The sequence below is a fragment of the Trachurus japonicus genome, chromosome 6 (assembly GCF_045865225.1).
Source record: "Trachurus japonicus isolate A0001 chromosome 6, Traja_1.0".
Classification (NCBI taxonomy): Eukaryota; Metazoa; Chordata; class Actinopteri; order Carangiformes; family Carangidae; genus Trachurus; species Trachurus japonicus.
This window is the reverse complement of record NC_140912.1, coordinates 32,358,115-32,369,009: the sequence shown is the minus strand read 5'-3', so window position 1 is coordinate 32,369,009 and position 10,895 is coordinate 32,358,115. Positions and strand designations below refer to the sequence as shown.

General features: G+C 43.7%; 2 protein-coding genes across 2 annotated transcripts in view; one reads left to right on the top strand and one right to left on the bottom strand.

The window, feature by feature from the left end:
• grm8b (glutamate receptor, metabotropic 8b) overlaps positions 1–10,895 on the top strand; it is a 589,884-nt gene that overhangs the window by 328,996 nt on the left and 249,993 nt on the right. The window lies entirely within an intron of this gene.
• Positions 1–10,895, bottom strand: part of LOC146986482 (uncharacterized) — a gene marked incomplete at its 5' end in the record, with an annotated part of 532,005 nt that overhangs the window by 461,629 nt on the left and 59,481 nt on the right. Inside the window, one exon of the mRNA XM_085780485.1 lies at positions 7,943–8,119. Coding sequence (XP_085636611.1) covers positions 7,943–8,119 — 177 coding nt within the window. The remainder of the gene's footprint in view (positions 1–7,942; positions 8,120–10,895) is intronic.

Here is a 10,895-nt window from a genome sequence, read left to right as displayed (position 1 = left end):
CGTTTAAGACGAGGGCCGCCATGTTTTGATGTTGTCGTGACATCAAGTCGGAAAGTCGGAGCTCTGATATGATACCCGAGTTCCCGACCTGTAATTTCCGAGTTCGACGCCGTTCAATTCATTTTTTACAACTCGGAGCTCGTTATTTTCCGACTTCCGAGTTGTCTTAAACGCAGCATTAGTGTGTGTGTGTGTGTGTGTGTGTGTGTGTGTGTGTGTGTGTGGTGTTTTATGTTGTGTAGTCGACCAGTCTCTGCTCCTCAGTCTCTGAAACACTGAATGTTTGTTCATGTTGCTGCTGTTGATCTGTATGTGGCTGATTTGATGCTTCTGCTTTTATGGAGGTGAAGTATTTGATGAATTAAAGGGAAAGTTAAAGGTCAAAGGTCTCTCTTCTCTCCTCCCCCTCTCGCTTCCTCCCTCCCCCCTTCTCTCTCTCTCTCCCCTTCCCTCCTCCCCTCTCTCTTTCTCTTCCTCCCTCCCTCTAAGTCTCTCCCTGTCTCCCCCTCTCTCTACGCTCTCTTTCTCCCCCTTCTCTCTCTCTCCTCCCCCACTTCCTCTATCCTCTCCCTCTTTCTCTCTGCCTCCTCCCTAAGTCTCTCCCCCTCCCTCCCTCTTCTCTCTCCCTCTCTCCCCATCCCTCCCCTCTCTCTCCTCTTCCTCTTTCTCTCTGCCCTTCCTTCCATCCCTCCCCCTCTCTTCTCTCTCCCCCTCTATCTTCCTCCCTCCCTCTAGGTCTCTCCCTGTCTCCCCCTCTCTCTTCCCCCCTTCTCTCTCTCTCCTCACCCCTCTTCCTCTCTCTCTCTCCTCCCTCCCTCCCTCCCTCCCTCTCTCTCTCCCTCCTCTTTCCTCTCTCTCTCCTCTTCTCCCCACCCACTCTCTCTATCCTCTTCCTCTCTGCCCCCTCTACGTCTATCCCCCTCTCCTCCCCCTCTTCCTCTCTCTATCCTCTCCTTCTTTCTCTGCCTCCATCCCTCTGTCTCTCCTTTTCCCCCCTCTCACTTCCCCTCCCTCTCTCTACGCTCTCTTTCTCCCCCCTCCTCTCTCTCTCCTCCCCCCTCTTCCTCTCTCTTCTCTCTCCTTCCTTTAAAGTAGTGAAGTTGTATTTTGATGATGTTTTATTGTCCAATCACGTCCCATCGTTTGTAGCTCATTAACAGCGTCACATGTAAACGACACTAATAACCATTAAACATTAATTATCTAGATCTAATAACTCTGAGACCAGATTGACACAGTGAAGTCAGTGATGTGTAAAAAGCTGCTGTAACTCTGATCGACCACCAGGTGTCGCTGTGTTCACATGTCTGAAGCTTCGTCAGGTTTTGTGAATGAGTTTGTGTCCTGGTTTAATAACTCATGACTCTTCAGGCTGCGTTCAAGGAAACCGGTTTTTCTCAGACTCCAGTGAAGTGGATCTTCTCCTCCGTCTGTTTCAGTGCACGTTGGTGACGGTGAGGACGAATCACGTCACGTTCAGGTGAGTCAGGAGATCTGACGCTGCTCGTCTCCTGACGTCGGATCAGACCGAGGCTTCATGTGTGTGTGTGTGTGTGTGTGTGTGTGTGTGTTCTTGTTCTTACTACGTTGTGAGGACCGGAGAGAGTTTTTCACCAGAGTGACGACATTTTTGAGAAGTGAGGACTTTTTTTTGGCGTCACAAAGACAGCAATACAAGAGTGTGTGTTTCTAGTTCTGGTTCTTTCTGGTCCAGGTTTAGTTCTCTGTCCTGATCTTCAGACTGTAGATGTTCCCTCTCCTCCCTCGCCGACACCGACAGGACAGAAAAATAAAAAAAAATCTTTATATCCATGTTAAGTTCTGAAGTTGTTAAAAAGATTTGATGTGGTGAAAGTGAAAAAAAGAGAGAAATGAACTATTACATGTTTTATTTTAACTTTTCTACTGATACTGATGTGGTTGGTGTAGAAGAGTGATGATGTTGTGCTATGAAGGGAGTTGTCCTCAGGGTGGCAGCAGAGGCTGGTTAGACTGGTTGACCTCTTGACCTGTCTGCATGTCGGCCATATTGAAACGTGTTCCAGGAAACAAACCTACAACGAAGCTCCTGAGTCCGTTTTTCTATAATATCGTAATATAACGATTCTTACAGTTCAGTCTCCTCCTCCTCCTGCTCCTGCTGCTCCTCCTGCTCCTCCTGCTCCTCCTCCTCCTCCTCCTGCTCCTCCTGCTCCTCCTCCTCCTGCTCCTCCCTCTCCTCCTCCTCCTCCTCCTCATCTTCCTGCTCCTCCTCCTCCTCTTCCTCCTCCTCCCTCTCCTCCTCCTTTTCCTCCTCCTCATCTTCCTGCTCCTCCTCCTCCTCTTCCTCCTCCTCCCTCTCCTCCTCCTGCTCCTCCTCCTCCTCTTGCTCTTCCTCCTCCTCCTGCTCCTCCTCTTCCTCCTGCTCCTCCTTTTCCTCCTCCTCCTGCTCCTCCTCCTCTTCCTCCTCCTCCTCCTCCTCCTCCTCCTCCTGCTCCTCCTCCTGCTTCTCCTCCTGTTGCTCCTCCTCCTCCTCCTCCTCCTCCTGCTCCTTCTCCTCTTCCTCCTCCTCCTCCTCTCTACCTTCCACCTCCACCTGGACCTGGGCTTCCTTCTTCACTGCTCCTCCTCCTCCTCCTCCTTTTCCTCCTCCTCCTCCTGCTGCACCTCCTCCTGCTCCTCCTCCTCCTCTTGCTCTTCCTCCTCCTCCTCCTCCTCCTCTTCCTCCTCCTCCTGCTCCTCCTCTTCCTCCTGCTCCTCCTTTTCCTCCTCCTCCTGCTCCTCCTCCTCTTCCTCCTCCTCCTCCTCTCTCCTCCTCTTCCTCCTCCTCCTCCTGCTTCTCCTCCTGTTGCTCCTCCTCCTGCTCCTTCTCCTCTTCCTCCTCCTCCTCCTCTCTACCTTCCACCTCCACCTGGACCTGGGCTTCCTTCTTCACTGCTCCTCCTCCTCCTCCTCCTCCTTTTCCTCCTCCTCCTCCTCCTCCTCCTCCTCTTCCTCCTCCTCCTCCTCTTCTTCCTCTTCCTCATGTCAGAAGTGAATGTCTTATAAATAAAATACAACCACACAACTGCACACATGCCTTAGAGATATAATGTATGAAAATGTTTCAGGTGTTAAAATACACTTTTAAATGCAACATGGTGGTTAAAATAATGTAAAGTTAAGTTTTTACACGTCTGTGAACGAGGAAGAGAAAGGTTACGAACGGAAACTTTTTTTTTTCCAATGAGCTTTATTGAAAACATTGTACATACAAAGGGATGTACAGAGAACAGGGTTGTACATACAATCAAACATGAAACATCAGACAGGTGCTCCAATATGTATCAATAAACATAAATAATAAATAAATCAAAATAAAATCTGGTTGTTTTAAGCAATATTAGGGCGCATTCACACTGTCCTCCTTTGGTCCGCTTTAAACGGACCAGAGTTCGTTTGCTCGGATAGTCCGGTTCGTTTGGGCAGGTGTGAAAGCTCATACGAACTCTGGTGCGGATCAAACAAATGAACTCTGGTCCGCTTGAAAACGGGGGTCTCGGTCCGTTTGCAAGTGAACCCTGGTTCGGTTCGTATGCAGTGTGAAAGCTCAGCGGACTAAACACATACGTAATGCATACCGTAAAACTTCAAATAATGGCCGAGTCCCAAATTGCCGCCGGTCCCAATTAACCGCCGGGTGTAGCAAAATATTTTTTATATTAAACGCCCATCCCAAATAAACGCTGGGTCAAACATTGTTTTTCTGGTTGCCAAAAAATATTCTATGCAAATATAGCGGGTGTCTAGACATTGAAGACGGCCGAGGACCGAGGAGACGTCTCTGGGCTGGTTGCTCCTGCCGGTCTGTCCACTCCTCTCATCTGCACTTCAGCACCTGTCCTGGGCTGCACCGTGTCGGCTCGGCTCGGCTCGCTCCTCGTTTTAAATGACTTTTAAAAGTAGCGTAAACAGCCTACTGTTCTCTGATTACTCATACGCGTTGCATTATTATTAGTTATAGGCCTACTTCATTCATTCAATCAAAAAAAAAAAAAGGACGGTGGTGCGAGCCAACACAGGTGCTGAAGTGTGGGAGAGGGGTGGAGAGACTGGGCGTCCGCAGGGTTTTTGCAGCTTGCGGCGGATCAAGAAGGGCGGAGGACCGACATGAGGGGGGGTCCCAGTCTCCTGGTACCTGTGCGGGCCAGGACCGCGGAGGTCAGAGAGACAGAGAACGAGTCCGCCCTGGCCGTATTTACAGTAATGCCTTGAGAAACGCACGTATCATTCCACCGCCGCCTGCCGCCACAGAGTGAAGCCTCTTTCCCCAGAAGGAGGTCCAGGTTGAACACTATTAATAAACGCAGGTCCCAAATAAACGCAGGTCCCTAATAAACGCCTGTTGATTTGAGAGATTTAAGCAAATAAACGCCCGGGCCTTTATTATTTGGTGTTTTACGGTAGGTTATTTTATTGTTAGGTTACATATCTTGTCGATATCTCTCGACATCTCTCATCAGTCTCCGTCTTTTCCTCTGGTACCGTTTCTCCGTCCTCAGTGCAGTAGTAAGAGCGAAATGCGCTCTGCTTCGCTGCCTTACATGGTGGTCGTACTGCACGGCTTGCTGAGCCAAGTGCAATTGGTACATAAAAAAAAGAAACAACATCCCCAAAACAGCCAACTTCACATGCTGCTCCATGTTTACTGTTACCCAGCAGGTCTGTCAGTCGCGAGCGGAGTGACGTCGACTTTTGACGCTCAGAAAGTTTGGTGCGCTTGGGGTGCAAGTTTGGTGCGGTTCAGAAGTTGCAGTGTGAACGCGGAACCGAACCAAGTGATAATGCAACAATGTTGCAACTTTCAGCCCCCCAAGCGAACTCGAGTCCACTTGGTTAGGTGTGAAAGCAACCTTAGAAAACATAACATCATGGAAAAAATAACATATGGTATGGTAGCCTATGATAGAAGAAAAGGAAAAAAAAGGGAAATAGAATGTGTAAGCTTTATTCTACTTATTTATTCTTTGAAAAATCTATGGATGTGATGCTTTGTTTAGTGTCAATTAGTGTAAGGGATTTCATGTACTCTTTGAACTCATGCAAGAAACTTCTGAAGTTGGGTGAGGTTTTGGAGTGTTTACATTTATGTATGTGAAATTTGCCATACAAAATGAATACGTTTATAATAAAGGTGATGTCCTTTTCTTCCGACCGAAAACTTCACGAACAGAATAATAATAAACAATGACATCATTTCTGTTTCACTTGTGATTTTATTTTTTATTTTTTCAAAACTTTGTTTCACATTAAAAAAACTGTTTTTCATAATAAAATGCAATCTATAAAGCATATCTATATTATACGCCAGGGGCAATTTACAAGTTTACAAAAAAATGTTCAAGTTCTCACACATATTGAAAGTCTTAATCGCTTTCTGGTTGCTTGAAAATTTGATGGAGGTTATGTATTGCTTGAGCTCACCGGTAAAAGAAGGTTTTTTTTTTTTTTTTTAAATGAACTTACATTTGTGAATATGAAATTTTGCCATTAAAATAATAAGGTTAATAATAAAAGTTATGTTGGCTTTTTCCATGTTTTTTTTTCAGGTCAGGGAGCCCAAACAGTAGTACATTCCTCCAAAACAAAATAAAATCACCATCAACATTGAGAGCAACAAAATTACAAACATCACTCCATAGTTTTTCACGTGTGAATTAAAAAACTAAAACTGACAGTTCTTGTGTTTATTCATAATCTCTTGTTCGACAACACATTCACTGTAAAACCATGAAAAAAACATCCTTTTATTGTAATTTCCGAAAATAAACACTTTCATTTTGAAATGTAACTGAGCCTGACACCTAAATAATATTTATCTTTTCATGTTGTTGTTGTTGTTGTTTTAGCTGCTCTGCAATGATATTCTGATGTGTTATGACTACATGTTGAGTCTTGAAAGAGCAAATATTGAAAAAAAAAGAAAAAAAAACGTACAGGAAATTATGTACATATGTGTGTTAAAGCCTGCCACACACATAAAGATTTTATAAATCTCAACCGATTTATTATCTGTGAGAGACCCCACACATGAAGATAAAAAATCTGTGATTGAACAGTTTTGATCGTATTGTGTGTGGTGTGCTGCGATATTCCAAACACAACACACCACACACATTGAGATTTTTCAGAATCTTGACCCTCTGGTCAGAAAACAATCCGGCATCAGCAGCGATACCAGGGGTGTCGTTGTAGCTACTCTTTCGGGTCTATTTCCGGAATGGACAATAAGAGAGACGTAATTTTTTTTTTAATGAAAGCGGGACACTTCAGCCTTTACAACGATCCCATCTGTGTGTGTCTGTGGCTCCGGACGCCGAGCAGTCAAGCGGCTGTCCAATAGGGAGCCGTGCGCTGTCACATGACGGGCTGTGAGCGGCGGTCACATGATCGTTTAAACATGGCTGCTGTATTGCCGGCTGTGGCCGGCTACGAGCGCTACTGTCTTTGCTATCGGCTATCAGGAAGCCTCCTGTGTATGCGTGAATGTCTGTGTGAACCTCATGTAATGCCAGGGCTGCACTGTGGCTCTCTGTAAGGTTGCCGGTCCTGTGCGGAGAAGTGGCTTGTTGCCGCGAGCAGCATGCAGAGCTCGGCAAGCAGGCACTTCTCCGCACAACACCGGCTTCCCACACACAAGATGACTTTTGATTGAAACGGCCACCGAAGTCGGCCCCGATAATCGTAAATATTGAACATGTTTAATACTTACGATTATCGTTGCCGAACGTTTTCCGAGCCGATTGTCGGGGGAATTTTGACTCTTAACACACCACACACTACAAGAGAATCTTATAAGATAATCTGTCCGTGGTCGGAAGGGGGAAAATCGGGGCAAAATCAGCCCGATTATCTTTATGTGTGTGGCAGGCATAAGTTATAAAATAAAGGCTAGGGTTTCTTTTGTAAATCATACTTATCAATAATACTTAACAGTTTAATTAAATTTAATCTTTCTTTTTAATAAGACTGAGGGCGAAATGAAGAAATTTGTTATGAAACATGTATTTTGGTCTTTTACTGTGTTTTGTTGTGCACGACAAGTGGATGTGGCAGTAGCTACCAACAGTAACAAAGTAAAAATACTTAATGTATTTACAGTACAACAATAAGAGTAGTTTCTGTAGATACAGTATCACAGTGAAAGTATTTAGTTAGGAGTTAGTGGAGTAAAAGTACTTCTTGTACTTGAGTGACAGGTGAACCTCATTGTTCCTGTTTGACTCAACACCTTTACCTGTGACTGGATCACTGATGATTGACACATTGAAGCTGCTGCAGCGTTTTCTGAGTCTGTGATGTCATAGATGATGTCATGTGTGATGTCACATCCTGACAGGTTCACCTGCTGCACTTTACACTTTATTTCACTCCCACAGTCTCATCAGCTGTGGAAACAGCTACAGATCAGACTCACTTCAGAGTCTCCAGTCGAAAGTCTGGACTCTCAACAAGATCATGAAGCTGCTGCAGAGCTGAAGAGCTCAGGTTGTTGTTGTTGAAGTAGCTGGTTGTTCCTTCCAGCTGCAGTTCTCTCAGGTGGGAGGGGTTGGACTTCAGAGCTGAGACCAGAGAAGAACAGCTGATGTCTGACAACCTGCACCAGCCCAATCTGAATAAAGAATAAAAGAAGAAGATGAAATGAAGAACACACACACACACACACACACACACACACACACACACACACACACCTGAAGTGATCAGATATTGATTATTGATCAGACTGAGTGAAATGAGCTGAAAGTGAAGAGTCATTGTCAGTGTGAGAGAAGAACAAGTGGAAACATGAGACAACAACTATTTCAAACGTCCTTCATTCATGACATCAAAGTCAATGATTCAAGTTCTGAGTGAAGATCAATCAGGTTCAGTTGTGGATCAAAGATCTAAGATCTACAACAGTAACAGTCAGTGAACTGACCTCAGAGTCTCCAGTCTACAGTCTGGACTCTCCAGAAAACCACTCAGACCCTTCACTCCTGAATCCTGCAGGTTGTTGTTGTAGCTCAGGTCCAGGAGTCTCAGGTGGGAGGGGTTGGACTTCAGAGCTGAGACCAGAGAAGAACAGCTGATCTCTGACAAACTGCAGCTCCTCAATCTGAATAAAGAATAAAATCAGTGAGTTGAGGACAAAGCTCCTTGTTGACAGCGTTCAGTGTCTCATCATCTGTTCAGAGCTGAAGAAGCTTCAGAAAGAACAAGTTTAGAAAATCAAAGTCCAACAGCTGAAGCAGCAGGAAGCAGGTTAAACAGTCACATAGAGAGAAAACAGCTCATTAATATTCATGAGAAGCTGCTGCTGCTTCAACACAGACGCAGTGACTCCGCCTCTTCACCTGTCAGCTCCACCTGTGGCTCCATCCAGACAAACTCATGTTGTGCAGCCACATTGATCAGAGATTTACTGACCATGCTCAAGACAACAAACATGTGAGGCTGAACTCTGTTACCATGACAACTAACGTGTAGAAAAACATGTTGAATGAAGCTCAGAGACAGAAAAACCTGAAACACACCTGCTTATTATGGGATGTTGTTTGAATGTTTCACTATAAACATCACAGAGCCTCAGGAAAGAGGTGGAGCCAGCAGCTATTGATTATAGATCAGTTATTGTCTGATACATCACATGTGTTTCTGTAGTGGAGGTGAAACATGAAGAGAAACAGAGACTGGACTAAAAACCAGTGAGGTGCAGTCAGGGCTTTGATTTATTCACTTCATCTAAAGTTGGATTCTTTTGGACTTTCAGATAACTTTACTACAAGTTCAATGTGTCAGAATGTGGTGATTTTCATGGTCTAATAAAAGCCAGTAAACAGAGCTAGCTTCTGTCCAGGCAGCAGCTGCACAAACCACTCAGCCATGTGTAGTATTACAGAGCAAAGGCCCAGAGCTGCTCTGCCTCTTCTGTCAGTACGGTGTGTATGTGGCTGTTTGCACATGTGCAGTAAGTTCCCACAGAGAGTTCACATGGAGGTGAAAAGGCACAACGCTACGCTGCCTCTTAACTTAACTGCACCATGTCTGAGCTGCACTTCTGTTCACGTTGCCTTGGTGAATGGTCAACACACAGACGTGTCCCCTGGCTGTTTAGCCTCCAGCAGTTTAGCAGCTAATTCAACTGCAGTGATGCTCCACTGGAGAGGTGAACACCTTAATGAGCTTTCATCTGAAGAACAACAGCAGCTTTTATCTGACGGGAGACCAACGCCTGAGCTATGGTGGCTAACAGTTAGCAAGTTGTAACCTACTCTCTCTCTGACTCTCTTAGATACACACACACACACACAGCCCAGGTTGTGCGTCTTCTCTGTTGTAAACCTTGTAATAACAGCTTGTTGTGTACAGTTAACATCCTTGTTGCTCAGGTCACTGAAGTCAAGCCAGCCCACACGTTGTTTTAAGGTGCGCGCATATACGGCACATTATGGCAAGAGCGAGAAAGTGCCCGTAAAATGAAAGCAACGCCCCCGAAACGTCTGATGTTGCATTTCAAAATAAGAGCCGGCCTTTCAAAATAAAAGCCTTTAACACTGCATTTGTGTACATTTACAGTATTATTTTAAGAAAAACTGCTAGTTATTACTGTACCATTCCAATTCAGACTGATTGTACTCGACCTGAAGATGATACCCAGAAAAAATCAGACCAACCTGATGTGGAATTTCAGAATAAAAGCCCTCTGAACTTGCATATTTTTGTGTACATTTACAGTATCATTTGTTAAAAACTGCTAGTTATTACTGTACCATTCCACTTCAGACTGATAGTACTCGACCTCAGGATGACACCCAGAAAAAATCAGACCAATCTGATCTAGAATTTCAGAATAAAAGCCCCTAACTTTGATATTTTGAAGTATTTGTGTACATTTACAGTATCATTAAAAGAAAACTGCTAGTTATTACTGTACCATTCCACTTCAGACTGAAAGTACTCGACCTGAAGATGACATCCAGAAAAAATCAGACCAATCTGATGTGGAATTTCAGAATAAAAGCCCCTAACTTTAATATTTTGAAGTATTTTGTGTATATTTACAGAATAATTTTTTAAAAACTGCTAGTTATTACTGTACCATTCCACTTCAGACTGATAGTACTCGACCGGAAGATGACATCCAGAAAAAATCAGACCAATCTGATGTGGAATTTCAAAATAAAAGCCCTCTGAACTTGCATATTTTGAAGTATTTTGTGTACATTTACAGTATCATTTTTTAAAAACTGCTAGTTATTACTGTACCATTCAACTTCAGACTGATAGTACTCGACCTGAAGATGACACCCAGAAAAAATCAGACCAATCTGATGTGGAATTTCAGAATAAAAGCCCTCTAAACTTTAATACTTTTAAATATTTTGTGTACATTTACAGTATAAATTTTTAAAAACTGCTAGTTATTACTGTACCATTCCACTTCAGACTGAAAGTACTCGACCTGAAGATGACATCCAGAAAAAATCAGACCAATCTGATGTGGAATTTCAGAATAAAAGCCCTCTGAACTTTAATATTTTGAAATATTTTGTGTACATTTACAGTATAATTTAAAAAAAACTGCTAGTTATTACTGTACCATTCCACTTCAGACTGATAGTACTCGACCTGAAGATGATACCCAGAAAAATCAGACCAATCTGATGTGGAATTTCAGAATAAAAGCCCTCTGAACTTTGATATTTTGGTGTATATTTACAGTATAATTTAAAAAAAACTGCTAGTTATTACTGTACCATTCCACTTCAGACTGATAGTACTCGACCTGAGGATGACACCCAGAAAAAATCAGAGCAATCTGATGTGGAATTTCAGAATAAAAGCCTTCTAAACTTTAATATTTTGAAATATTTTGTGTACATTTACAGTAT